This window comes from Desmodus rotundus, chromosome 11, assembly GCF_022682495.2.
Source record: "Desmodus rotundus isolate HL8 chromosome 11, HLdesRot8A.1, whole genome shotgun sequence".
Classification (NCBI taxonomy): Eukaryota; Metazoa; Chordata; class Mammalia; order Chiroptera; family Phyllostomidae; genus Desmodus; species Desmodus rotundus.
This window is the reverse complement of record NC_071397.1, coordinates 8,913,438-8,940,543: the sequence shown is the minus strand read 5'-3', so window position 1 is coordinate 8,940,543 and position 27,106 is coordinate 8,913,438. Positions and strand designations below refer to the sequence as shown.

Sequence of the window (27,106 nt, the reverse complement as noted above, 5' to 3'; positions counted from 1 at the left end):
GCTTTATCATTTCACGAAAGGTAAAAAGGCAACTGGAAGGCAAAGATTTGAATAGTGTAGGGAGAAGGTGCTGTGACTGATCAAACGTGTCAGAAATGGTCTGCAGTTTCGTCCTGGAGATTCCTCACTGGCTGATGTCAGCTGAAGTTGACAGCGATCAAGTCGAGGCATTGAATGATGACAATATTACACCATGTGGGAGAGAACTGATACACTCAAAATACCCAAATCAATAAAAGCTACTGGTGAAAGTGAAAAATGTGTCTTCTATGGAAAAAACTAAACCGACTTTTTGGCCAACCCAATACCATAAACATAATCCTTTATCTTCAAAAAGACCTGAAGAAAGGTTATGGAAAGCGATCGGAAGGATGTGGGAGGTAGATTTTAACACCAGATGTGGGTGTGACTCCCAACCCACATGGTGGAGATGCGTGCACTCTGTGTGTCTGGTTTGGTTCAGCTGGGTGTGGTTTTCTGACTTCATGTGTTTCTCAAGGACAAAACTGCACATAAATACATGTGGTTATTTGCTTTATGAGACCCTATTGTCCCCAACTATATGAGTTGGGTTGCGAAAGGTCCACATTTTTCAAAGGCAAACAGGTTGCAGGGTTGCACTCTGCTGCTGCAGCATCAGAGCAGCCGCAGAAAACATGCAAATAGACGGCAGTGGCTGTGTTCCCGTAAAACTACGGCCAGTGAGATTTGAATTTCGTGTAATTCTCACCTATCTCAAAGTAGTTTTAAAAAGTTTCTTTCCCACCCATTAAAAAATGTGAAAACCAGTCTTAGCTCATAGGCCATAAGACCTTAGTTTGCCCATCTCTGGTCTCAGCAGCCATGAAAAGTTAGAAAGCGAACTTGTCTGGTGGTGGCCCAGACCTGGGCACAGCCAGTCGTCTTCTCCGACCTGTCTGGCCTCTATTCCCCTTCTCCTCTAGGGGCTTTCTCTAACTCTTCCATCCACAGCTGAGACACCATCTTTTGAACCATCCTGGTTGCTGGCATTCTCCCAAAGCAGGCTATGCCGGGGAAAGGCGGAGACTGTGCCCCCGGGGAGCTCACGCTGTGTACAGCCCTGAGAAGCAAGACTGCAGAATAAGGACAGGGAGGGGTTCCTGCATGAAGTGGGTAAGAAGGCACTCCTAGACAGGAACCTGAAGAGTAATTCCTACCTCCAGATAAAGAGGGAAAGCAGGAAGATCTCCACTGATCACATTAAAGCACAGAAGCTCAGTAAACACCCGCCTTTTTATCCACACCCCACTGACGTGGCACAACAGCCGGAGAGAAAAGCACTTACTCTGAGCCCCAGCGGACAGTGGGAATGCTGGGTGTGGAATCTCAAAGAGGCTCCAGAACCGAGCAGGAATGACGGCCTAGAGTGGGAAAAGGAGCCAGCCAGACGCTCAGTCCTCCCTGCCAGGTACTGGGGAGTCAAGGATGCCCGTGAGCTGTCACTGCCCAAAACTGGGTCTTCAGCTATAAAGGCTCAGTGTCACCGTTAGTCGCCAAACAGGGATCCTGGTGTCCTCCCATGCCCCTCAGACCAGGATGAGGGACTATTTCCTCAGTCCATGGTGATGGGCACATCTTCCACATCTCGGGGTACCGCACTCTGAAGCTCACGCCTGATCTCAGGGGACAGCTGTGGATGGGGCTGCAGCCGGAGCAGGTCCAGGAGGGCCTCCTTCTGCTCTGTGGCCAGGTCTGCCTTATAGCGCTGGGCCAAAGTCAGAAGGCACTGGTGCCAGAGCACAGGCAGTTCGCGCTTCTCCGTCCGGAACCTCAGGAAGTGGAAGACCAGGGCATCCAGCACCCGGTAGGGCAGTGCGTACTTCTTATCTAGCAGCAGTCGCAAGAAGATGCTGTTGGCACCGCTGTATTCCATCTCGGCAATTTTCAGCATGGCCGCGCTGGCAGGAAGGTGCGGCCGGGTTAGGGGTGGGGAAATGTTGGGGAAGAGACTCTACTTCTCCCTCTCCCTCTCTGTGCTCTTTCCCTCTTCTCCTCTGCCAGCCCCTACAATTCCTAAGAGCGGCCAGCTCAGGCTGTCCTCTCAGCTATGCAGCCTTGATCATCCTCCCTGCACTCCAGTTATCTCTGTGCTGATGCATCACAAGTCCCCACCTCTGGCTCGGACTGCTTGTCAGTATTCTATTACAGTATGTCCAGGTACCTCAACATTTCCACCCTCAGCCTGTTTCCTTCCCATATTCTCTACTCATTCATTCGACTATTTACTGAGCACCTACCATGTGCCAGGCATTGGGGCCCTATTCTTGCGGGATTTACAATCTAGTGGAGCGATGGCACACTTACTGGCTTCGATGAGCCACAAATCCAGGGCTACCATTAGCTCCTTCTCCCCGCTGCCCCCACCAACTTTTCCAGTTCTGCTGAGTCCACTGACTAGTCCTCCTCCTTCCCCACCAACACTACCTGGAATGTAGCACGGGGATGGAGCATTTGGTGATGATGCTACCCACGATGATGGCTTCCCGGAGGGTACAGGTGCCCGACTCACACAGTGGGATCAGGATCCCTGGGGAGGGTCAGAGGGGCAGTCACTTGGAGCCCAAGGTGAGAAGAAAGGAGGTATAGCAGGAAGCACCCCTGCCTACTGCAGAGACAGCCATCCTTCCAAGTCAACAACCTGAGTGCTCTCACCTACAGGAGTGACAGCCCCTCCCTTTCCTAACTGCCTCCTGGGTTCTCACCTTTAAACCAGGCTCCAGGCTTGAACAGGGCCTTCTTGAGGGCCATGTAGAGGTGGAAATTCAGTCGTTTGTACTCAGCAATGTCATCCCGTACCCGGGGGAGCAGGACAAGGTTGAAGAAGCGCTGGGCCATGCGTTCCTTCAGGTTAGAGGCGAAAATCCTAGTTTTGGGGGGAAGGGGGGGCAGCAGCAGGGAGATCCCAGGTCACTTGATGGTCTGGAGCTGGCCCTTTAACTCTCACTGTAAATGGTGTATGCAAGAGATTTGAGGGGTCTGTGCGAGTGTGTGAGCTGTGTGCACACCACACCCACGTCAGATCAGGGGGAACAGGACAGGCTACAAGAAATATCCAAACAGGTGAACACGGAGAGCTGGAGCACTCCCGAACCAATGATTATTCAGCTATTCACCTTCCTCCCCCGATTGTGGGTCGTCTTCTCTACCCTTCAAGGGACCTGAGCATGTCCGGGCAGCCACAGGCTTCTGAGGCCACCTGACACACCAGAGTTGTAGTCCTGTAGTTATAAGCCTCTTCCCTAGAAACTCATTGCAGGAGAGTCTCAACAGGGTCTTGGCCCCAAAACATGAAACAGGAAAAGCTGGAAGATGACATAAATAAGCACAACAGACAGCTCTGAGGCCAAGTTAAAATGTAATGGCAAAGCGGAGCAAAGCCTGCACTTTCCACGCCCCAGCCCTTACCTAGAGACATAGGGCAATTCTAACCCCCATCTACTCTACCTTGTGGCTTGGTACATGGCAGCAGCAGTCCAGGCCTCGGGCTCCGTGACGTAGAGGATCTGCTCCCAGTTGGAGAGCGCAGGGATGATCTTAAATGCCTTGGGCAGCTTCCCACTGCGGTACTTAGATAATACCTGGGGGGGTGAGCAAGTAAAACCCTCATTGCTGTTAACACGTACTTGTGTACTGCTTGCCAGGTGCTTGCCACATATTCACTCACTCTATCCTCACGGCCACCATAAAAGGAGATGCTATTACCATCCTCGCTTTCCAGACAGGGAAACTGAAACCAGAGAGTTAAGAAACTTGCCACAGCCCCCAAGCAGGACTCTGAACCCACACACTCTGACTTAAGACTGTTTTGGCCACCAGCCTTCTGTGTATGCCGCGTGAGCATCCAAAACCGCAGGAGGGACCCACAGCCCGTGAGGGTGTTCCGGCTCGTACCTCCCGGACCCCTCTGTAGACCTCCAGGACCCGGGGATCCAGCTGGGGCACAGGGAAGCCTGTCGCCTCCGACATGACTGTCTCGACTTCCGTCTGCTTCTCAGTCAGCTTCTCCATGATGATGTCAGCCAGGGTGCGCCTGAGGGTAAGGGGGTGCAGAGGGAAAGGGAGGGAAGTAGGTGGGAGTGCTGGGGTCACAGTCTGGGAAGCTCTAGACTCCGCACGCAGTCCCTTATGAGCTCCAGTGAACCTGTCATCTTTCCAGGGCTGACCCCAGCTTCCCTCTGGGCCTGCCCACCCACCACAGGATCGCCGCAGAGCACAAATGACCTGAAAGTCGTTCAACTTAGGAGGAAGCAGACAGTTGTGTGCATATTAAGAACCTGGCCTCTGAAGCCAGTCTGCATGGGTTTAAATCCTGGCCGTCCCACTGCTGTATGACTCATTCTTGTATGACCTGGGGCGTGCGATTCTGCCCCTCTGTGCCTCAGTTTCCTCATCTGTCAAACGGTAATGATAACTGTACCTACCTCATAAAGTCAATGTCAGGATTCAATGAATTACTGCTTCTACATAAATGTGTAATGAGTGTTGCCTGTTTCGGACACACTCCTCACAGGCTGGCAACCTACTGAGGCCCCCCCGACCACAAAACCCCGGTCTGGCCTCTCATCTCAGAGTGACTCTCATCCGAGCTGTACACTGCTTTCAGGTAGCTGGGTTCCTTTAGAAAAACACCAGAGCACAAACCTCCCACCATTTTATTAAAATGTATGCAAGTAGTTCTAAGATTAATTATTTTTCTCAGCCTCCTTGAAAAGTGTATCAAACAGAATTTTTATTGTGATGATTCAGAATCCTCATTACACTAAGCTTTGGTATAAGAATGGCTTCTCAGAAGCTGCTACAGTATATTTAAAACAGCTCCTGTTCTGAGGGTGGTCTCAAGGCCAGGCACTGAGTACAGGCCTTCCCAGATGTACCTTACACAGTCCGTGCAACACGTGTGTGAGGGGGTGTTCCCCTATTCGACATGCGCACAGATAGACACTGCGGGGAGTCACTACCCCAAGGTCTCAGCGCGCTCAGCGCAGGGAGTGAAACCCTAGCTGTGTGGGCACTCCTGAGTACACTGCAATGTGCCGCCAAACTCAATGGCCTCTGACCGCCGAGTTCACGTGGGTCTAGGCCTGCTTTCTAAGATGCCAGCAGCACTTCTCAGGACTCTCAGGAGTTCCTGTCTCTATAGCTTTATTCTCCTGTTCACCGCAGGCTGGAAAACCGTTCTGCCAAGCTTGTTAGGTGAGCTGTTAACAAGGAGTTGTAAGGCACTGAGAGGATCCCTGGTGGGACGAGCACACAAGTCCCAGTATACACTGTGTGACGTCTATGTCAGGTGCTGGGCATCGGTCTGGGAAAGGAACTCCTTCTGTGCTCTCAGATAGACTGCCACAGACCTTATCACTCAGCCTCCCCTTCTTTTCACTGTATTATCAGCAACGAGAGATGCATGAACCCAAAATAGCGTAGAGAAGCAAGACTGATGTCGTGTTAATATCACAGGGTCAGAACGAAGTGGCTGGGGGCCCTTCTCCCAGACTCCCCTCCCCTGGGCTAAAACCCACATGCTCAGGAGTTGGACCACAGGAGCTTGAATACTTGCGTGTGTTGGCGCTGGCATTTGTTATGGATGGGAATGAATTAGTGGTTCTCACTGGGGGTGAATTTGCCCCCTAGGGGACATCTGTCAATGCCTGAGACGCGTTTGGTTATCAAAAATGGGGGAAGGTCACTACTGGTGCCCAGTGGGTAGAGGTCAGGGACGCTGCTAGTAGGACAGCCTCCACAAGACAGACTTATCCAGCCCCAAATGCCAACAGCGCTAAGGCTGAAAAATCCTGAACAAAATGAAGCTTAGGGTATGAAGGACGTTTACTAAGGAAATTAGGGTCACCACTAGGAAAACCGAGCATACAAAGAGCAAATGCGATGGGACATGTCTCCCTAGAAACATAAGAAGGCCAGGCAGCTGTTCTCCCAGGTGATCTGAGCAGCTCTGAAGAGTGGACAGAGTGGGCGCAGACGTCCCGAGTCCATGTCATTCTCACTCAGAACGGCCCTTTGAGGACGGGTCCATGTTACCAGGGTGGTTCCCCACAATCAGCTGTGCTCAGGCCCTCCCCAAAGGGAGGAGAGATCAAATGGGCCATATGCTTCCCTGTGGCAAGCTGCTACCAGGACCCAGACCCCAAATTCCAGGCCATGCCAACCCTACCTGGCAGGAGGGTTTTTATTCATGAACATCTCAATGGCACGCTCGTCCTCAGGGTCCACGACCACCTCTGCGTGGTGGCCCACCCCGGTCATCGTGGCAGCCTTCTCCAGGGTGGGCCACTCTTCATCCTCGTCATCCGATCCATCTTGCGGCACTCCTGGACCTAGAGGAGGGGAGATAAAATGGATGAGAGAGGCAGGTGGTGGGTGAGGGATTTAGAGGTCACTTTAACCACCGTGGACAGTGTAAGCCTCACATGTGCTTGTAACAGGCACAGGCGTGTGCAGTGAAATAGTGGTGCACATGCTATCTTCTTGCACCAGGGGCTTACAATCCTGCTTGAGAAGGAAAATGTACACATATGAACCAATGAGACAGCGGTGCCAACACCTCATAGTTAACACACTGTACTCGGTCGGGTAGCACGAACGGTTTTAAACACTGTATGTGACCCTCACACCCCCAAGAAGTATGTGCTATTATTATACCCAGTTTCAGATAGGGACACTAAAGCACAAAAAAAGGTTAGGTCATGTGCCTGTGACAGGCAGTCTGGATCTACACTGTGCACTCTTCGCCTGTATTCTACACTCACGGCAGGGCCTGACTATATGCCAAATGAATGGTCGAGGCAGTACATACCACAGGCACTTAGAAGGTAAGTGCAGAGGCTGGTTAGGCTCTCAGTGGGGAGCATGGGAGCAGGTGGAACATATTCCAAACCTGGGTTACAACACTGGCAAATGGGCTTGGCTACAAGAGTGTCCCGTTAGGCTGCCGCAAGAAAGAGGGCTGGATGGGTAAAAAGCCAAACCGTGGAAGGCCCTGAGGTCAGGCAGTGCAGCTCAGATTTCAGTGGACCAATGCGTTTGAATAACTGATTAGTAGAAGGCTACAGCTGGTTGGCATCTGGTAAGGGCCACAGTACTCCAATCAGGGAGATAAAATGTTGCATTTGAACAGGTCATTCACAGAGGGAGTGTGCGGTAAAAGCTAAATGAGGGGGGTGGGAAGCGCACGCGGTTGTAGGTAGATGTCCCTTCACTCCAGACTGGAAGTCCAGCTACCACCTGTACAGCCACTCTTGCATGACCCGCGGGCACTTCAAACTTCACCTATCATCAGCCGAATCCACTCTCTTTTCCTCCTAGATCTGTCCTGCTCACTGTACTCACCGTGTTCTACATCGAGGTACCTGACACAACCAACTCGATGCCACGCCAGACCCAGGGAGGCAGGCCTGTGTCATCTCCCGCCCTCCCCCCCACATCCAATTAATCACCAAGTCCTACTCAATTCCGCGTCATGCCAGAATATCTTTCAAATCTTTCACAGCTCTGTCTAACCCTAGGTCAGCATCTTCTCTTGCCTGGATTAATTCGGTGATCCCCTAACTGGTCTCCATATTCTCCAACAGTTTTCCATTGTCTTTACGATAGCTTTAAATCCTGGGAACAGCCTCCAAGGCTTTTGCAGATTTGGCTTCTACACACCTCACCATCATTCATTAATCCATTCATTACACAGTCCATTCAGCAAACACTAAGTGCCTACTATACAAGAGACACTGTTCTGGGTGCTAGAAATATTTTAGTGAACCAGAGAAACAAAACCTTTTGCTCTTACAGAGCTTATATCCTAGTGGGGGAAGACAGACATCACAACACCTAAGAGGTTAAAAGACAAGCCATATGGCAAAAGCAGTAGAGCAGAGTGGAGAAGCCGGGACTGGGGAGACAGCAGTGGGGGTGTTATTATTAATGAAGCGGTCAGGGAAGCCTCTCTGAGGTGAAGAAATGCGGGAGTATGCCTGCAGCTGCACAAGGACAGAAGGAGCAACCAGGGCAAAGGCCCTAACTGGCCATGTTTAAGCTTGTAAGGGGGAGTGAATGGGGAAAGCGTAAGTCAGACTGGCAATGGAAGCAGATCACATAGAGCTTTGCAAACCTCTGTACTCGTCTAGCTGTGAGCTGAGAGCAGGCTGTGGGGATTACGGGACATTAATGAGGAGGCTACTGCAATAATCCAGGTGGGAGCGCCAGATCGTGGTGGCTTGAAGAGCATGGTGTTCCAAGGTGGTGAGAAGTGGTCTGATCCTGGATATAGTTTGAAGGTAGAGTCAACAGGGTTTCCCAACCCATCAGATGTAGAATTAGAAAGAAACAAGTCCAAGGTTTTAGTCTTAAGCAAATGGAAAGGTATCATACTTATTAACTGTTTGGCAGGTTTGGTGAGAAGGTCTATTTTGGACATGTTATGTTTGAAATGTCTATTAGACTTCAAACTGGAGATGCCAAATTGGCAACAGAAATAGGTTTCATGAAAGAAATCGAGGTCAGAATATATAAAGGTGGGAGCAGTCACCAAATAGGTGGTATCTGAACCATGGAACTGATGACAGCACCAGGGAAATGAGTAAGAGGTCCAAAGACTGAACCCTCTGGCTCCTCAGTAAGAGGTTGGGGATCAAAAGGGGGCCAGCAAAGGATACTGAGAGGTGAGAAAGTAGTAACACAGGAATGTGATGTCTGAGAAGCCAAGTAAAGATATTTAGCCAGGAAGCCAATGTTTGACTCTGAGCAAAGAGATCTGAGATACGGATTAGGGAGGCCAACGCTCCCACCCTAATAAGAAAATATTGATCATCTTTTACTTACTTTTTCTCCATCTTTGTGCCCTAAACAATATTGTTATTTCTGCTCAGGGCACTCTCCACTCGTTTTTCAGGTCTCAGCACAAAGGTCATGCTATCTGGGGGAGCCTGACCCCCAAGATCCATGCTATTGTTATCAGAAGAAACTATACCATGGAATGTATTATTCTCATTGCCTATTGTCTACTCTCTCCTGGGCTAGACTGTAAAATCCTGATGTCAGGCACATATCTACCTTGCTAAACTTTCCAAACCTTCTAAACTCCTAGCACAGTACCAAGCACTACCAGACATCCGTAAGTATTTATAGAACAAATGCATACTAGGAGAACTTGGTGTGGGCAATCTCTTCTGGTTGGACTAACTTCAGTGGTACCTATAAGACAAGGCCTAAACCTGGTAGTGGGAGTGGAGGGCGCTGAATATCCCAAATCCGTTCCAGGGCTGGGTCTCCCGTTCCATTACCTTTGTAAGAGAGTACTATGCCCCCTCTTTTTTTTAATTCCAAGCTATTCCCCTGTCCGACACCGTTCCATCCTCATCTAACCTCCTTTTTCCTCGGACCCATCCCCGACACTCACCCAGCTGCGTGATGCGCTCCCGGGGCGCCGCGGGCCTGCGCCCAGTCCCATGCTCGGCCTCGAGCTCCTCCTGCTGCTGCCGCGCTTGCTGCAAAATCCGTCGGGTCAACCGGGGCCCTACATACTCTTCCTCTTCTTCGGTTCCGCGACCCCGCCGCTTCTCACGGGCCCCTGCCCGCACCGCGCCCCCAGCCAGAATCTGCTCGGCAAGGGGCGCGTGTTTTTCCTGAGCTCCCACCACGCTGATCGCCTTAAATTTGGGCATTTTTCTCGGAAAAGCTGCCCAGACAGTTCACACGTGGACACGAAGAAGAAGTCGTAACTGCGCTTGCGCGGTGAACTCCCAGCTCCTGAGAGGCCACACAGGTCACAGCGCCGCCCACAGTTCGGAGGCCAGGAGTGCCATCAGCGACGCTCCACATGCTAAGAACTCACTGCCTGCAGCTAGACTCCCAAATAAACTTGCTGCATTTAACGTTCACTTCTTTAAGGTTTGTGGATTTATGCACAGGATGTTGCATGCGGGCTGATACCAAGGGAGGTGTCACCGAGGTGACGCCTAGACGTGCCCCTGTTCCTCGTGGTACGTCGACTGGGCGCTCTGTTTTTACGTAATTTCCGCAACACCTCGGCGGACGCTTGCTGTGCAGGGCTTCACTTACTGTTCGCGGCCGGAGGGCTACGCGTTTCAACTGTTAGTCCCGGCCACCTTCCTTGTCCGATACCATGGGAGTGACTTGGTAGGAATGCGAGGGGTTTTGTGGGGCAGGACTTGGGGCCGGGAAGGGTCCTCGGAGCCTGGAGTGTACCCGGGAGAAGGATCGGGAACTGGGTCTGCCGTCCCTCAGGAGTTTAGCACGAAAGTCCTCAGATTGTGTGGGTGAGGGGGACACCGTGAGGGCGGTGGAGTCTCCGGGCCTGTCTCCTCAGACATGCGCCCCTTCCTCCCGGGTTTCATCCCAGAACCCATCAGGGTTGGGTACCTCCTTCCCATTTTCTTGGTACCTCCTCTTGCAGGTGCGGCCCGGGGTGGAACGTTAAGGATCGGAAATAGGATGTACGGGCTGGAGCCCATCTGTAGGCTGGGCTGCAAGGGTTTGGGGATAGGTCAGAAGGAGACAGTATCCCTTTTCAAAGGGTTTCGCCTGCCCCTCCCTACAGCCAGTAAATGTAGTTAGACCAGCCTCTGTCTGGTTCTGGTTTGGCCATTTCAGATCTTGGGGTCCACAGGGGGAAAAAGCTATTGGGAATTAGAAGATTGGGGTTCTAGGCACATCATTTCTTCAGGACATGTGTTCTACACTTTTCGTCTAGTTCTGTGGACTTTTTATCGCTAACGTATTATAAGTCACGGTGGCAGGGAAAGGTGGGTAAGTAATGCTCTTAGAGGCATTAGTTGCAAAATGCTAAATTTCAGGGCTTTTTTATTTTATTTTTTTTAGAAATATCAGTCAGTGTGAGCATTTCCAATCAGAGAGGCTTGGGGGAGGCCAGGCTATCTGAGGTCGGTGGCTACAGGCTTCTCCTAGGAGGGCCTTTGGAAACTGCTCCTGGTAGCCCAGGCTCTTGCAGGTTTGTCAGGGGTTGCACTTTTCTTTCCCACATTTGATACCACGGACCTCCTCTAAGTCCCCTAGTGCAAGGGAGACGTGTGAGGGGTGGCACAGCAAGTTTGCAGCGCAGGGGCTTGGAACCCCGCAAGCCGCTGTTGTTTTCAGTAGAGAAGGCGGGCAGAGGGTCTGTTGGGACCCTTATCAACTCTTCCAGCCTCCTGGGACTTCCTACCCCAGCAGCATCATGTTAGGGGTGCTCTTCCATTTCAAAATAAGGCGCATCATCATCATTCCTTGTCGGTACTTTTTCCCGTGGAGAGTAGTGACACTTTGTATCAGCAGTGGGACTCTACCATTATCGCCTCATTTGGCTGGTGGATCCTGAAGTAACGCAGTGCCTTACTCAAAATGCAGTCACTGCCTTTCTGATTTTTATGTAACTAAGTACCACCTGTACTATTATTTATTAATGTTTTCTTTTAAATCTATGTTTTTTTCTTAAAGGTATTTTAACTACCTTTTAAGGGAAGCAGTCTAGAACAGTAGTGAAGGCACAGACACAGAGCCGGCCTGCTTGACTTTGAGCTTTGGCTGCACCAAGCTGTGTGGCCTTGTGCAAGTCAGTCAGCCTCTCTGTGCGTCAGTTTTCTCATTTGGGACAAGGAGAGAAATAATAGCACATCTTCTAGGGCTGTTGTGAGGATTCAGAGTATGTAGTTAATTTATCTGCAGGCGTTTGGACGCTTTCTGGCACATAGTTGGGGCTTGGTGATTGATAATTACCACTCTAAAGGGGGAGCCAGTTTCACTAGCATAGAAGGAAATCTTGGAAGTGACATTTTTTGTTTCGTTGTTTTGATTACATTCTCGCCTCTCTCAGAGATTACAGACTCGAGGCTTTACCTTAGATGCTAGGGCTGTTGAATATAACTTTCTGCATCAGTGGGAAGGTTCTGTGTCAGTGCTGTCTGTTACACTAGCCCCCAGCCCCACGTGGCTACTGAGCCTTCTACTGTGGGTAGTGCAGGTGAGGAGTTGAAATTTTAACTTAATTCGTTTTATTAGTTGGCTGTAAATGGCCACGTGTGGCTTTTGGCTACTGTACTCGGCAGCGCACACCAGTGTTAGAGCAGCGATTTCCAACCTTTTTCATCTTATGGCACACGAACTAATGAGTAAAACTCCGCAGCGCACCAAAAGATATGTTTCCTGCCGATCTGACAAAAAATATAGGTATAATTTTGATTCATTCCCACCGATGGCTCTTGTTGCGTTGGCTGTTGTCATTTTTTTATTTGACAGTCTAAGGGAAAAGAGGTCAGTGCCCCTGACTAAATAGTCAGGTGTTGCATTTTAAAAAAATTCCGTGGCACACCAGCGTGCCTGCTGAGGCACACCCATTGAATTTGCTGTGTCGGAGAGTTGGGGAAAACACACTAACTGCAAATTGAAGCTTTCTCCTTGATATAGTCGGACCTGAAATAATTGTAAGGGAAATGCTAGGACACGACTCGGTGTCATCTAACGGTCAGCCTGCTTCTGTTGAATGTTGGCGCACACGCCACACTCGGGAGATTCTGGTGTGACGGGAAGTTCACCGCATGTTGTAAGAGTCCTGAATCCTGTCTCTATCTAGTTCTTAGGGACTGGGGGCCTCTGTTTCCTCATCTTTAAAATAAGGGGGTCATGACCTGGTTGGTGTGACCCAGTGGATTGAATGCTGGCCTATAAACCTAAAGGTCGCTGGTTCGATTCCCAGTCAGGGCACATGTCTGGGTTGCAGGCCAGGTCCCCAGTAGGGGGTGTGAGAGGCAACCCCACATTAATGTTTCTCTCCTTCTCTTTCTCCCACCCTACCTCTCTCTCTAAAACATAAATAAAATCTTTTGGTGGTGGGAGGGCTCACAATAAATAAATAAATACATAAATGAAAATATTAAAGTAAGAGGGTCGTGCCCTAACTGGTGTGGCTCAGTCGACTGGGCGTTTTGCAAACGGAAAGGTCACTGGTTCAATACCTGGTCAGGGCACATGCTTGGGTTGCAGACCAGGTCCCCAGTTGGGGGTGTGTGAGAAACAACTGATACGTGTTTTTCTCTCACCTCGGTGTTTCCCAACGTCCCTTCCCCTCTCTCTAAAAATAAGTAAATAAAATCTAGAAATAAGGGGGTTGTGGTAGATGATCCCTGAGGTCCCACTGAGCTGTGACTGTGCACGTGACCGAGTGGCTCAGTGAGTCCACGTGTGTCTTTGGATACTGATGGTTTGGTTCTTTCCCTTCCAGTGTGTCACAGATGCCTGTGGCCGAGGGCAAGAGTGTCCAGCAGACCGTGGAGCTCCTCACCCGGAAATTGGAGATGCTTGGGGCAGAGAAGCAAGGAACATTCTGCGTGGACTGTGAGACCTACCACACCGCTGCCTCCACCCTTGGCAGCCAAGGTCAGTGAGATGGGTCTGCAGGATGGCCGCAGCCTGGCTTGGAGTTGACAGACATTCATGGTCATTGACACCTTCCCGCTCTCCTGAGGGTGGTCTTGAATGTGTGTTCGGTGCATTTTTGAATTCGTTAATGCTTGGTCCTTCATCTCTTAGGCTGGGACTCTGTTCCAGTCTTTCTGCACTTTGCTCTTTTAAAGCAGTGTTTCTCAGAGGCTTGGTTCCTCATGGCATCCGAATCATCTTGGTTACTTTTCTTTTTTAATTGATTTGAGAGAGAGGAACACGTCAGCTTGTTGTTTCATTTGTTTTTGCATTTATTGGTTGCTGCTTCCGTGTGCCCTGACCAGAGATCAAACCCGCAGACTTGGCTATAGAGATGATACCCTAACCAAGTGAGCTACCTGGCCGGGCTCTCACCTGGGTTACTTGTTAAAGGTGCAGTTTCCTGGCTCTCTGCTTACTGACTGACCGACTGGTGTTGTGAGCCTCATAATCGACATTTTCATGAGTTCCCCAGATGTTCTTTATGCACTCTGCAGTTTGAGAAAGACTCTCGTAAGCTCAGAAGTCTTTGTATAGACTAGTTTTTAGAACTTTTTGCAGAAAGCCTTCCTGTTTCCCATACCCAGACAGTGGCTGTGGCTACTGTGTTAGCATCACTTTGACCAATGAATTGACCTTTGTTTGAAATGTGTTAAGAGGTGAGATGGCTGTGGGTGGTCCTGGTGGGGATGGTAAGGGGGCGAAGAGGGCCTTTGAATATGCGTTAGGGAGCCTGGGTTCTGCAGTAGCTTTACCTTGGATGGTCACATAGTACAGTGATTAAGAATCTAGTTATGGCTCTGACCGGTATGGCTCGGTTGGTCGGGCATCGTCCCAAAACCGAAAGGTCACGGTTTTGGTCCCCAGTTAGGGTACATGCGTAGGTTGTGCGTTAGGTCCCGGTTGGGGCATGTGTGAGAGGCACCAATCAATGTTTCTCTCTCTCTCTCCTTCTCTCTCTCTCTCTCTCTCTCTCCCTTTCTCCCTTCCCCTCTCTGTAAAAAATTAATTAATTAATTAATTAAAAAGAAATCTTGACATGAACCAGATAATTGAGTCCTGGCTCTGCCACATACTAACTGCGGTGCTGGGTAAGCCCCACGACCTTCCACTGTGTCTGTGCTGGTCATTTTCCTCTTTCCCCATAGATCCATTCCCTGAACTTCCCCTGCAGACTGCATTTGCCAGGCCCCCTTTTAGTTACCCTTGGCCAGTGAGAGGCATTGGGGAAAATGAGAGGACGGGAGAAAGGGGGACCACAGTTCCTCTCTCCCTCTGCCTTGGGCAGTGTCTTGGGTTATGTCTTCTTGGTTCTAGCTCCTGCTGGTCAGTCTTCGCCCCTGGCTCTCTGACAGCACTTCCTCTCTCTTTCCTTGTGGCCTTAGGGATGGGAGTGGCCCCCGGGCTGCTGATCTTTGGATGACCTCATCATTTCCATTTGGGGTTTCAGTTCTTCCACTTGCTGTATTTTGTTTCGTGTATTAAATGCCCTCTGATGAAACTATCCGGTGAGGGTCCTGCTTGTGCGCCCTTCTCAGTACAGTTCTCTCATCTGTGAAATGAAGATAATCGTGGGGCTTACCCCCTAGTGCTGCTGTGCTAATTAAATAAGTTAATACATGCAAGCACCAGAACTGAGGTTGTCCCGTAATAAACCTCTAATAAATGGTAGCTCAGAGCTGTACTGAGATTCCTCATCTATAAACTTACAATGTAACTGTAGACCATTGTTTTGCCTTTAGTAGGAAGGACGTAAGAATCAAAAGATACAATGGTTATGGAAGCATTTGGAAAACAAAACATTTGTATATGGATACACTACTTGAATGAAATTGCCTGGTGTGGGCTCCATTTTCCTCCTGTCCGGACCTTTATTTTCAAGGAGCTGCAGTCCAGCTGGGGAGACAACACATTCTCAGCAGGCAGTGGAGGAGAGTGGAAGGCGCAATAAACTTGGGGTCAGAAGACCTGCAGTTCCGGCTCTGCTGCTTGCTGGGTCTGTGCCTTTGGATCCGTACTTCTCACACTGACCAGCCTCAGCCTCACCTGGAGGGCTTGGTAACACAGGTCACTGGCCCCTCTCCCAGACATTCTGACTCAGTAGGTCTGGGTTGGGGCAGATAATTTGCATTTCTAAAAAGCTTCCATGTGGGGCTGCCGCTGCTGGTCTGGGACCCATAAGCTTCGTTTTCCTCATCTGTAAAAGTGGGACAGTAACATTGGTTCCGCTTGCTTCACACATTTGTGCAGATAAGAAAGTACTTTTGGCCCTGGCTGGTGTGGCTCAGTGGATTGAGTGCCGGCCTGCGAACCATAAGGTCACTGGTTCTATTCCCAGTCAGGGCCCATGTCTGGGTTGTGGGCCAGGTCCCCACTAGGGGGTGCACAAGAGGCAACCACACATTGATCTTTCTCTCCCTTTCTCCCTCCCTTTTCCTCTCTCTAAAAATAAATAAAATCTTTAAAAAAAGAAAGTACTTTTGTTGTGATTTAAATAATAGTATTGTCTGTAAACAACTGGGAGTACCTTTTTCAGTATTAAAAATAAAAACCTTAGTTGACTTTCAAAATATTTTCAAGACAGTAAGAATACCTGCAGACTGGTATGAACTGAGTATGTAATTACAGGGAGTTTGCACAAGAACAGAATGTAGATCAGCTTTGGATGTCTTTTTGAGGGTTGAAGAGTTTGGAGTGGATTTACTGGGAGGTGAAAGGTGTGAGCTGGCAGCACAGTCAGGAGGGATGTGCAGGGAGGTTTGTGCAGAACCTGTTGTGTTCAGCAAGAGACAGCAGGGTGGAGGTGTGCATAGAGGTCACAATGCCTCCTGCTCCCCAACCCCCTTCTCCTCTCTCTCCCATTGCTCCACTCTCATCTCTGTCTACAGTGTCTTCTTTCCTTCTCTGTGTGGCTGAATCCTGCCCTCTCTTTATATCCTAGTTCAGGTTCTCTTTTTTCCATGCAAGTTTTTCCTGCTGACTATTGCCTATATTTTAATCTCTTCCTACCCTGAAATCTTTCCTTCCTTCCAAAAAAAGACTTCTGGTCTGTCCCAGGTGTAAGCACTTTTGTTTATTGTCTTTTTTAAAGCTTTTCACCTATCTCTAGTGAGATTGGCAGCTTCTCGAGGCCAGGGACTAAGTCCTCCTCTTGTATGCTTCTTAAACCCTAGGACAGTGTTGGGAATAGTTTAAGCACCTAATAAATATTTGTGATTGTGGCAGTCTATCCATTAACTCTTGTAATGTATGAGAGAGGAATCTTGCTTTCCATTTTTTGCCTCTTTCCATTACCCACCTTACCAAATACATACAGCTTCCCTTTCTTCTTGCAGAAAATCTGTAGTGATCAATGAGAAAAATCATTTCTTAGAGACTGGACGGGGTGAGCTGGGACTGGAAACTAGATCTTTCGATTCCAGAGGCTGAGTTCTTTCTGCTGTGGTGCAGTGTTAGCTCCCTAAGTCAGCTGATGTCTTAGAATTGCCCAAGGCTTCCCCGTTGCCTTTAGAATGAAGTCCAGGTTTCCTGGGCGTGGAAGACAAGCCAGCAGCAGCTCAGCTCCGCCCCACCTTGCCAGCCCATGCTCAGACACTCCCCTCTGCTGTGTCTCGGGGGCCACTTCTTATATTTCAGAGAGGGGGAGGCCGGGGAAGGTAGGAGTGGACAGAAAAGAGCGTCTGCTTCGTTTGACCTGCTGAAATGCTGTTACTTTTATTTGATTTTCCTTACTATGTAATGTACGATTATATAAAAAACTTCATGTGTAAAAAACTATGTATAAAGTCCCTGTGAGTTACTAATCATCATCATTAAGCATCCATCTGTGAGCCCATCACTCAACTTAAGAATTCAACTGTGAGCTGGTGTGGCTCAGTGGATTGAGTGCCGGTCTGTGAACCAAAGGGTTGCAGGTTCAATTCCCAGTCATGGCACATTTGTGGGCAAAGTGCCCAGTAGGGGGGCCAGTGAGAGGCAACCACACGTTGGTGTTTCTCTTCCTCTTTTTCTCCCCCTCTTCCCCTCTCTCTAAGAAATAAAATAAAAATAAAATCTTAAAAAACAAAAATAAAAAATTCAGCTGTTACCGATGCTAGTGAAGTTCCCTGTGTGCCCCCACCTTGTTCTGTAGAGCAGGTGGGTTTTACCACATGCCGCCTCACCCGTTTTCTCCAGAAAAGGCTGTTGGTAAGGGGCCTTTTCTTGAGGTAAGACTGCCTCCGCCCCAGGACTGCTGAGGTAAGGCCTGATTGCCATTTGGCCTTGTCCCCACATTTGCCTCTATGCCAGGGCTTGCTGGCGGAGGAGGTCTTGACGCTGAGTGGGATCTCTGTCCCTGCAGGTCAGACCGGGAAGCTGATGTATGTGATGCACAACTCAGAGTACCCTTTGAGCTGCTTCGCCCTCTTTGAGAATGGCCCTTGTCTCATTGCCGACACCAACTTTGATGTGCTCATGGTGAAGCTCAAGGGCTTCTTCCAGAGTGCCAAGGCCAGCAAGATTGAGACCCGGGGTACCCGTTACCAGTACTGTGACTTCCTAGTGAAGGTGGGCACGGTCACAATGGGACCCAGTGCCCGAGGCATCTCTGTAGAGGTAAGACCTTGGTGAAACACAGGAGCACGGTGTGTGCAGAAGGGGCTGCTCGGCAAAGGGCTCTGCAGATTCCCACGGCCCTCTGTGTGCACACAGGTGTTCGTGCCTACCTGGTCCCTGTCTCCAGCGCACAGCATCTCTACCCGCTCTGCCCCCTGCACCTTTTGACCTTTCTTTAATCATCTGGGACTCTATCTAGCCCAGGATGGGAATGGGAAGCTGGGTTCACCGCAGGTAGAATAGGAAGGCTGGCTTGCTGGAGAAGGGAAGGGATAGTCAAAGGAGGCAGGTGAGTTATGATGTGGGGGACCAGTCACCTCCCACAGGAAGGACTGGAGCAGACCAGGGTAACTCCTGGGGCAGTTAACTTGGGGGGCAGGTCCATATGCCTCTCCTTAGTATGCTTTAAGGCGAGTCTCAAAAGTTGTGTAGCGAAGATGTACCTTTTCTTTTGCTAGGCTGTTCACCTTCTTTCGTGATGGAAAGGGGGGGTGTGATGACTGTCTTTGAGGGGGTGTGTTAGGACTTCACATCTTCAGTATATACTGAAGAAGGCAAAGAGAGAGTGTGACAGTACCTGGCTTTGGGACCAGTGAGAGTCTACAGTCGACCATGTGTCCCGCACTGTGTGAGATAAAAAAAAAAATAAAGTAAGCAATGGGGCCTGCCTTTTGCAAATTTGTGATTTAGCAAGGCTGAAACACAAACTGGTTTTTTTTTTTTTAAGATTTTATTTATTTTTTGGCAGGGGAAAGGAGGGAGAAAGAGGGAGAGAAACATCAGTGTGTGGTTGCCTCTCACTCGGCCCCTACTGGGGACCTGACCTGCAACCCAGACATGTGCCCTGACTGGGAATCGAACTGGTGACCCTTTGGTTCACAGGTCAGCACTCAATCCACTGAGCCATAGCATCCAGGGCACAAACTTTTTGAAGCTGGTCTATAATAAATGCCATGAAGGAGGCACAGACTGCTCTGGGGATTCAGGCCAGTGAGGGCACTGCTGACTCGGGGGATTGCGATGCCTCCTCCAGGACTAGCATGAAGGAGGGGCTTCAAACGCAGGGACGTGGGGAGAGCTAAGCATCCCTAAAAAGCACCTCTGGTGGAAAAAGGGCATTAGTGGTAATTACTGCTCTGCAGCTCCAGGGTCCTCGAGGACCGAGATTTCCTGACTCTTTTTTGCACGCGACACACCTTGTATTGGCTGAGACCCATCGGGGACCCACAGTTTATCCTCCACATTTCCAGCTTTATAGTCTCGCACACCCCAGATGTTCCTTTCCTGTTTCTCCTCCAGGTTCCCGGTGATTTCCCCCTGCTATCTCTCCAGTGACAAATTAAGAGAGAGGAATGACAAAGCTGAAGGTGTATCCTTTGGCCCCTGCTGCATTGGTCAGGAAATTAGTTCTTAGGGTTGGAGCCGGCTGGGTTTACCTGGGGAATAATGTTTGGCCTTGAAGAGGCTTATGAGCATGTTTGTCTGCTTTGCGTTCTGCTCATCCCCAGCATACACATGCTTTCTCCCGCTCTTTGTTTTCTTAACATTTTCCTGAGCTCTCCTTGAATCTTTCAGCATGGTAGGGATTATACAGTTCTGAGAAAATCCAAGGGGGCCCAGATTCACCTTTGCATCTGTGGGCAGGGCTGAGGGTTGGTAACTCCAAGATGAGAATTTCAAAGACGGCCTAAAGGGAGTGGTGGTGGTGCAGAAAATCCCTGGGGTTTGGGCTGACTATTTCCTGTGCGGCAGCACTGTGCTAGAAGGTGCGAGTCTTTGGCCTGGGGCTGGGGAACATGGAAGCAGAGGTAAGAGGTGCAAGGGAAGCAGAAGCCCTCATCCTTGCCTACATTCACCCTCATTCTTTGTTCCTTTGGTCCCCAGGTGGAGTATGGCCCCTGTGTGGTAGCTAGCGACTGCTGGAGCCTGCTGCTCGAGTTCCTACAGAGTTTTCTAGGCAGCCACACTCCAGGGGCCCCCACAGTGTTTGGCAACAGACATGACACGGTCTACGGCCCCGCAGATACCATGGTCCAGTACATGGAGCTCTTCAACAAGATTCGCAAGCAGCAGCAGGTGCCGGTGGCTGGGATTCGTTAGGGAGCTCTGTCACCAGAGGCCTCCAGAGGAGGAGCAGGGGCCACACCCTCAGGCCCCCGAGCCCCAGAAACCCAGGGCAGACTTGGAGGCCTCTCTCCCTCTCCAGTTCCCAACTATGGCTTTTGTTCCGGGGCTCTGGACTGTTCGCCCCTGACCCTCACACACAGCCCCCCGATTTCACCCTACGCCGTACTGGACTTGGCCTGTCCTCAAGAATGGTAACTATGAAGAGTGGAGAAGCTGGGCGCTTTCCTGCTGTAGGGGAAAAGGTAGGACAGTGGTGTCCCTGCCTAGTGATGGTGGGGCAAGTAGGCTGTCTCCAGCTGTTGTAGGTGTGGCCTAGCCACGGTGGACAGGCTGCATTTCATGTCTGGGCTGTGCTGTAATAAAGGCCTTTTCCGCTGCTCAAAGGATGCGGCTACACCTCTCCTGGAGAAGGAGTAGGCGGCCACCTTGTTTTATGGATGTCATTTTCTGACCTGTGTGTGGAAGTGAATTGTGAGTTGACTTTTCTAGGTTGTTGCCTGAGTCCTTTGAAGTCTGTCTCTCTGACGCCTTTCAGTTCTGTTGTGAATTATGTGAGGCCACAGGCCAAGCCACTATAGCAAAGAGAACCCAGCAGAAATTTCATTTTCCCTCTTCTAATAGTACAGAGGTAGTCAGATGGTCCAGGGCAGATTGAACTGTACAGAGTCATCAGGAATTCGGTTTCTCTTTATCTTGTTGTGCAGCCACCCCCAGGTTGTTGTCCTTGCCGCAGGGTCAAAGCAGACTCATCAGCTCCGTGTCCACATTCCACTGGGGAAAGAGGGAAAAAGTAGTTTCTTTTTTGAAGGATGTGACCTGGAGTTGCTCAAACCACTATGGCCACGCTTTGTGGAAAGGGACACTGGGACATAGAGCCTCTTATTTGGGTAGTCACGTGCCCAGTCAAAACCCAGGGGCTTCTGTGACTGAAGGATGGAGGAGAAAATGGATGCAAGGGTCCAGTTAGTGGCCTCCGATACTTGGAGCTCAGTGGACGTGCCCAGGAGTGCTCTTGGCTGTTATTTTGCAGTTAGCGCCCCCTGTAACTAGGCCCTTTGTTTATGAACTGGATTGGGACGAGGCCGATGCCAGAGCCCCTTTCAATTTAGCTGGATGAGTCGTGCCAGGAAGTCAGGTCCGAACCCCTGGCCTAAGTCTCAGCATCTAGGCCTCTCCAGTTCTCATGAACCCAGAGCTTAGCATTGGTACAGTTAACCTGGTACTGGCACTGCGCTCAGGTTTCCCGAGTTCTTTCTCCTCGTCTCATTTGAGCCTCCGAGCTGTGCGTTTGACGTGCATTGCCTGCCTGGCCCATTCCTGCTGCCACGTGTTTGGTCAGCCAACACGGAGATGCACGGTCGGGGGTGGTCTCAGGAAACGTGTCACTGTGCGTACTGCTGTACCGTCCTCACCGACACCGTCCCTTGTTGAAGGCACCTAGAGGGAGATTGTTTTCAGACATAAGGGCCCTACACCAAGAGTCTGATACTGGTCATGTTTCCCTTTTAGCTTTGGCTGGCAGGAAGCTCAGTTCCACTTTATAACTGCAGGACCTGTCATCTGCATTTTTTGTTCTCACTTTCCCCTTGTTTCCTTGTTTATGTTATATTGAAAATGAGGTGTTTTCAGATATCATTACACACAATAAAATGCACAGACCTAATAATGTTTTTGGCCTTCTGATTTGTGTTGGCTGTTACCCAGATTTATCGGTTTGTATTTTTCTGTAGCTGCCTTCAGTCCTATGAGATGAGACGGCATTTTGAACGTAACGTGTTCCTGATAATATATGGAGATTGAATGTGGTAAATTTGATTCTAGACTTACGCATTGTAAGGAGGGATTCTGTTCCCTAAAGCCTAAAAAACAACATAAACTCCCTAACTGTACTTCGCCTTTCCCGTTACTTGAGTGTGCGTTTGACCAGCTCTAAGTCCAGTGAACCCCCGATCTAGATTTAAGAACTGCCGCTTTAGGTGCTTTTACCCACGCCTGTCCTCTGTGTCAGTTAAAGAAAGTTTACCACTGAAGAAGTCAGGTAATGCAGTACATTTTAACAAATATGCCTCCACTTGCAAAACTGCCAGAGCAGAGCCGGGAACTAGTGAGAAGGGCCCAAATGTCCTCCAGCTTTTGTGTGCAAGTCTGAACGGGGCTTTCAGGAGTATTCTAGGGTTGTCAGCATACACATTCTTGTAGTTCAGACTGAGTGAAAGCTGAGGAGCAAATGCATACATTTAAGGAAAAATGGCATGATTATCCTCGTTTTAAAAATGAAAAAAACTTAGGCGGGTTTGCTAAATGGAGATGCCATATGTTTTGGATTCCAGTCTCATGCTCTTCCTTCTGCACTAGACTGTCTTCTACCCAGCTTCCTTTGCTTCCAAATGTGGTAGCTCTTTCCCTGTCTGTAGCTACCCCCAAAAGAGCAGAAGCTGGGAAATTTCTGGGACCCTGATAACAAGTCACCTTGGTGTGGGTACCTTTGCCAGAGCCACATAGAAATCTGCCCACCCTGACTGTCAGAGCAAGACGGGGAAGCTGCAGGGCCCATCCAGCTCCCCCTCGCTGTAAGATGGGGAGCGGTGGCTCTCGGCGAGGTTGTGCCTGGAGGTGAGGCTGGAATCAGGAGCAGACTTCACAGCCAGGGCCCTGGCGTGCAGGTCTGGCACCTGGGCCTCTGTGTGGTGCCAGGTGATTGCGAATGGAGTGTGAAAAACGTCTGTACTTTAGCGCTTCTGTCTTATTCTAATGTATATTAAAGAAAAATATAACCAGTTCTTTATTCCTTAGGATGAGGGTTTTTGAAAAAGAGTCCATTTAAAGACAACTGTGAAGTTGTAGTCGGGTAACACCTGGAAATGGCAAAACCTGTGGAGGCAGGAGGCAAATACTGGGATTTGGGAAAACACTGTATTCTGCTTTGTGTCTAGTCCATTTCTCGTACCCACTGGCGGCTCCTGCTCTGCCTGTCCTGTGCTGTTCTGGTTCCCTGTGCACCTGGTCCGTGCTGCGTCCGCTTGCTTTCCTCCCCACCAGCGGGCCTCCCCACCCAGCGTGTCCCCTATTCGCTCCTGAGGCTTTAGCATGAGGTAGTGAAAGTTTTATCTTCAAATCCTGGCAGGTAAGAGGAGTGGTTAGAAATGTCCACTTAAACATGTCTTCAGATTTTGAAAGTTGAGGCTCTTTAAGAACTATGTAGGAAGGGCTATAGGCTGAATGGGTTGAGGACATTCACAGGTCCAGAGCCATGCAGGACTGATATGTATGGTCTTTCTGTCTCCAAGCCCACACCTGTAACTCCTGGCACTGCTTTTCCCTTGCCACAGCCTCCCTCCCCATATCTGCTGCTCTCTGGGCGTCTTGGGCTGCAGACACTGGTTACAAGTGCCCTGTGGAGTGGCTGAAATAGATTGTAGTACAAGTTGGGTCCTCTCCTAGGGGGCGGTGTCGTTGACCTTTGAGCAGTCACTTCTTGGGGGGGTGGACTTTCCCCAAGGTGAGATTCTGTCATCATGTAGAGCATTCCAAATTCAGTCTCTTGGGTTAGAAGGGACCTTGAGGTCAGCTAGTTTGACTATCAGTGCTGACATCTTTGCTCGATCCCTCCTGGAGGTCTTGCAGCCTTAACTTGGCCTCATCCACTGCAATCCCTTCCCTGTGTATTTCATCCCTTTTCTTACTAACTTTTAAGACAAAAATCAAAACAAAACATACCTGCCCTTTCCCTCCCAGACAAGCCTGTGGGGAGAGTCTTGTGCTTAAGGAGGGAGTTTGTTGTAGTTGGTGCTGGAGTATGCAGGGACTACGACTCTAAAGCAGGGGTTCCAACATTCCCACAGGTCATCAGCCCCCAAGGGGAGACTCGAGGCTTAAAATGCCCTGCAGCTGGACACAGTTGTGTGGATATGCCCAGTTTTGGGAGAAGGGGATTTACAGTGCTCATTGGAGTTGTGGCAAAGGTTTGTGATTCAAACACTGATTCCCGGAAGGGAGACAGCAGGAGGACAAAAATAAAGCAGGGGCGAGATACGCCCAGCTGGCTCATCAGGAGCCAGACCTTGCCGTGCCCTTCGACACCTCGTCTGGGGTTCTCTCCAGCGAATTTCCTCCTTCACTTTGTAGTCCTTCGGGCCTTTCTTTCAGTTTCTTGGAAGCTGGACCGTTTTATTGCTCTTGTCCTTCCTATAGGTTCCCCCTTCTCTTGTATCTTTATACACATCCACAGAGCCTTTTAGAAATGCGTGGGAGTAAATATGATGAAGCAATCTTTATGGCTTTCTGGTTGGCCCCAGAAGTTACTCTTCCATGATGATACACTCCGTGGGATCTGAAAATTATTCTGGTGTGGTAGAATTTGGCATAATGAGTATATTTTCTCATAAGGAGGTGATTGCTGAGGTAGAGAAATAGTTCCTACTCCCTGTGATGAAATTAGCAGGTTAAAAAAAATTCTTGGAACTATTAGGGCAAAGATTCCTAATTCTCTTTTATTCTCTGTTCTGTTTCCCAACACATTCCTGCCCCATCGGATGGCATAGACCTGTTTTAAGGTTAAAAATCTTTTGCCATGACAATTCCTCTGAGGCAGCCTAAAGAGGAAGCGAACATGTGTTCGGAGACAGATGGCGGGTGCTAGCCATAGTACTGTCTCTAACTTGCCTCGCAACATCAGTCAAGTTGGCCTTTCTGGGTCTCCTCTGTAAAGTGGGAATAATGATGCTTATTTGTCGATAAGGACATGCTGTCTCTGTTCTTCTCTTGCATCTCTCTCTTTTTTTTTAAAGATTTTATTTATTTATTTTTAGAGAGAGGGGAAGGGAGGCAGAAAGAGAGGGAGAGAAACATTGATGTGTGAGAGATACATCGATCAGTTGCCTCTTGTATGCTCCCAACTGGGGACTTGGCCCACAACCCAGGCATGTGCCCTGACTGGGAATCGAACTGGTGACCTTTCCTGTTTGCAGGCCAGCCCTCAGTCCGCTGAGCCACACCAGCCAGGGCTGCACTTGCATCTTTTAAGTGGTGCTGAAGGTATTGATGTTTGCTTAGGATGTTTAAGATGGGAGGTTATGCGGTCATTACTGCTCAGTAGCAGGTTAAAACTGTCCGGTGCAGTGTTGTTTTAATAGAACACAAGCAGTGTGAGAGGTTCCAGAGAACATAGTTGTTGTATAGGGTTTTTTTGTAACCAGATTAGTGAACGCAGTTCTGTGGACCATCTCTTATTCATAGTGGTGAAATTTTACTTGTTCTCCTATAAACTAAAGGGTCTGGGCTTCAAAAAAAAAAGAAGTGGGGTACAAATGACTATATCTTTTCTGTGGAGCACATCCATTCCTGTTTCCCCGCACTCCCGGGCCTTTGTTATGGCTGTCTCTGACCCGTTTTTGTTTTTTTAATGCCATGTGTATCATGATTGCACTTGTAACCAGTCGTGTCTTTAAAGAAAGCTCAGTGTTCTGATTCTATTTTCCATTCCTCATTGATGAACTGTCTCAGCTCTTGACTCTGAAGCTACAATAAAACCTTTTGTTTGCTACCCTGCATGGTTGTTTCATATTTGAATTATCAAAAACAGCCTTCTTGTTATTCTTTCTGCTTTCACCTACTACACAATTCTCAAACGTTTTGGTCTCGGGACTCCTCGGTGCTCTTAAAAATTACTAAGTACCCCAAAGAGCTTTTGTTTATGTAGGTTACATCTGTTGACATTTACCTTCATAAAAATTTATAGTGAAAAGATGAAAGTATTTAATTCATTTAAAGGTAACAATAAACCTATCACATGTTAACATAAATAAATTATTTAATGAAAAGTAACTGTTTAAAAAAATTCAGTCAGAAGAGTGCCCTTGTTTTATATTTTTTGTAAATCTCTTGAATGTCTGGCATAATAGAAGAGAGTGAATTCTCGTATCTTTTTCTGCATTCAATCTGTCGTTTTGGTTGAAGGATATGAAGAAAGTCCAACCTCACATAGATGTGTAGTTGGAAAAGGGGAGGGGTGTATTAATCTTTTCAGATAATCGTGGGTAGTCTTTGATACTACATCACAGTTCCCTAGAGGTTAGTTGTAATGTGGAATCTCAAACTCAGTGAACTTTTTGTATTCTGTTATATTAACATTTATTGGTTTATTTTGCACTTTGAAGGGATCTTTTACTGAGGAGGCCTGATTTTCCGTAGCATCATGTATTGGTCATTTGGAAAATACTACAGATCTTTTAAATGTCGACATACATTTTATCATACAATATCAAAAAATTGTATTTGTTAATGTCACCACCAATCTCATCAGAAAAGTCTTGGGAAGCTGTTAAGCTCCCAATGGTGGATATAAGTTTTCAAAAGTGAAGTTCTGCTTGAGAGCTTGAGTTTGATCATTGCTAACAAATGCTGTAAAGCTCACGTTGTTTATTTTTGAGAAAATAGCTGTCAGAGACCTGAATCAGTTTTTCTGTTAGCTGTTCTTTCAAGTAAAAGTGGTATTCCACCAAGAAAAATTTCTAATTCAGCGCAAAATGCAGAGAAATTGCACAAGTGCTCTTCCTCCAGGAAAACATTGTACTTAGGTAAGGAACAGAAGTGCTTTATGCAGACATCCAAAGAATAGCACTACTGAAAACGTGTGTACTTAAATAAAACAGATAATGTTTAGTGCTTCCTCAAGGGCTTCCGTAAGTAGAAGAGGTATTTTTTTTTCCCGGGAATGGGTAGCAGTGAAGAATGAATAACCCTTATTGCTAGTACGATTTAGTGCCATTGCCTTGATGTGTGCTAAAGCAGTAACAGTTTTACGTGTCATTACTTTTGCATCATCAGTGCAAACGTCATCACAGTGACAAGGGCAAATAAAATCTTACTATGAAAGTAGTTTTGATCTGGGACCCCCTGGAAAGGGTCTCAGGGAACCCAAGGGCTCCAC

At 48.7% G+C, this 27,106-nt stretch overlaps 3 protein-coding genes across 6 annotated transcripts in view; 2 read left to right on the top strand and 1 right to left on the bottom strand.

Annotated features, from left to right (window-relative positions):
* Nucleotides 1-1,236: 1,236 nt before the first annotated feature.
* Nucleotides 1,237-9,686, bottom strand: BYSL (bystin like). The gene is made up of 7 exons (XM_024557616.3): nucleotides 9,422-9,686; nucleotides 6,188-6,350; nucleotides 3,913-4,051; nucleotides 3,466-3,599; nucleotides 2,724-2,884; nucleotides 2,446-2,548; nucleotides 1,237-1,919 (listed from the first exon to the last, which is right to left on the bottom strand). The coding sequence occupies exons 1-7, from the start codon at nucleotides 9,684-9,686 to the stop codon at nucleotides 1,574-1,576; spliced, it is 1,311 nt and encodes a 436-aa protein (XP_024413384.1). The 3' UTR covers nucleotides 1,237-1,573.
* On the top strand, nucleotides 3,939-25,725 carry MED20 (mediator complex subunit 20). 3 transcript variants are annotated; one of them, XM_045193372.2, is made up of 4 exons: nucleotides 3,939-4,057; nucleotides 13,259-13,413; nucleotides 17,798-18,051; nucleotides 19,936-25,725. In XM_045193372.2, exons 2-4 carry the CDS (start codon nucleotides 13,269-13,271, stop codon nucleotides 20,149-20,151), a joined length of 615 nt encoding a protein of 204 aa, XP_045049307.1. In that variant the 5' UTR covers nucleotides 3,939-4,057; nucleotides 13,259-13,268; the 3' UTR covers nucleotides 20,152-25,725. The 3 variants fall into 3 exon arrangements, with proteins under 3 accessions (XP_045049307.1, XP_024413389.1, XP_024413391.1); XM_024557621.3 differs by lacking the exon at nucleotides 3,939-4,057 and adding an exon at nucleotides 9,777-9,912; XM_024557623.3 differs by lacking the exon at nucleotides 3,939-4,057 and adding an exon at nucleotides 10,024-10,161.
* Nucleotides 13,278-27,106, top strand: part of USP49 (ubiquitin specific peptidase 49) — an 84,747-nt gene continuing 70,918 nt past the window's right edge. For both annotated transcript variants that reach the window (XM_053914252.1, XM_053914256.1), the window contains exon 1: nucleotides 13,278-13,413. The gene's annotated coding sequence lies outside the window, so the exon portion shown is untranslated. The remainder of the gene's footprint in view (nucleotides 13,414-27,106) is intronic.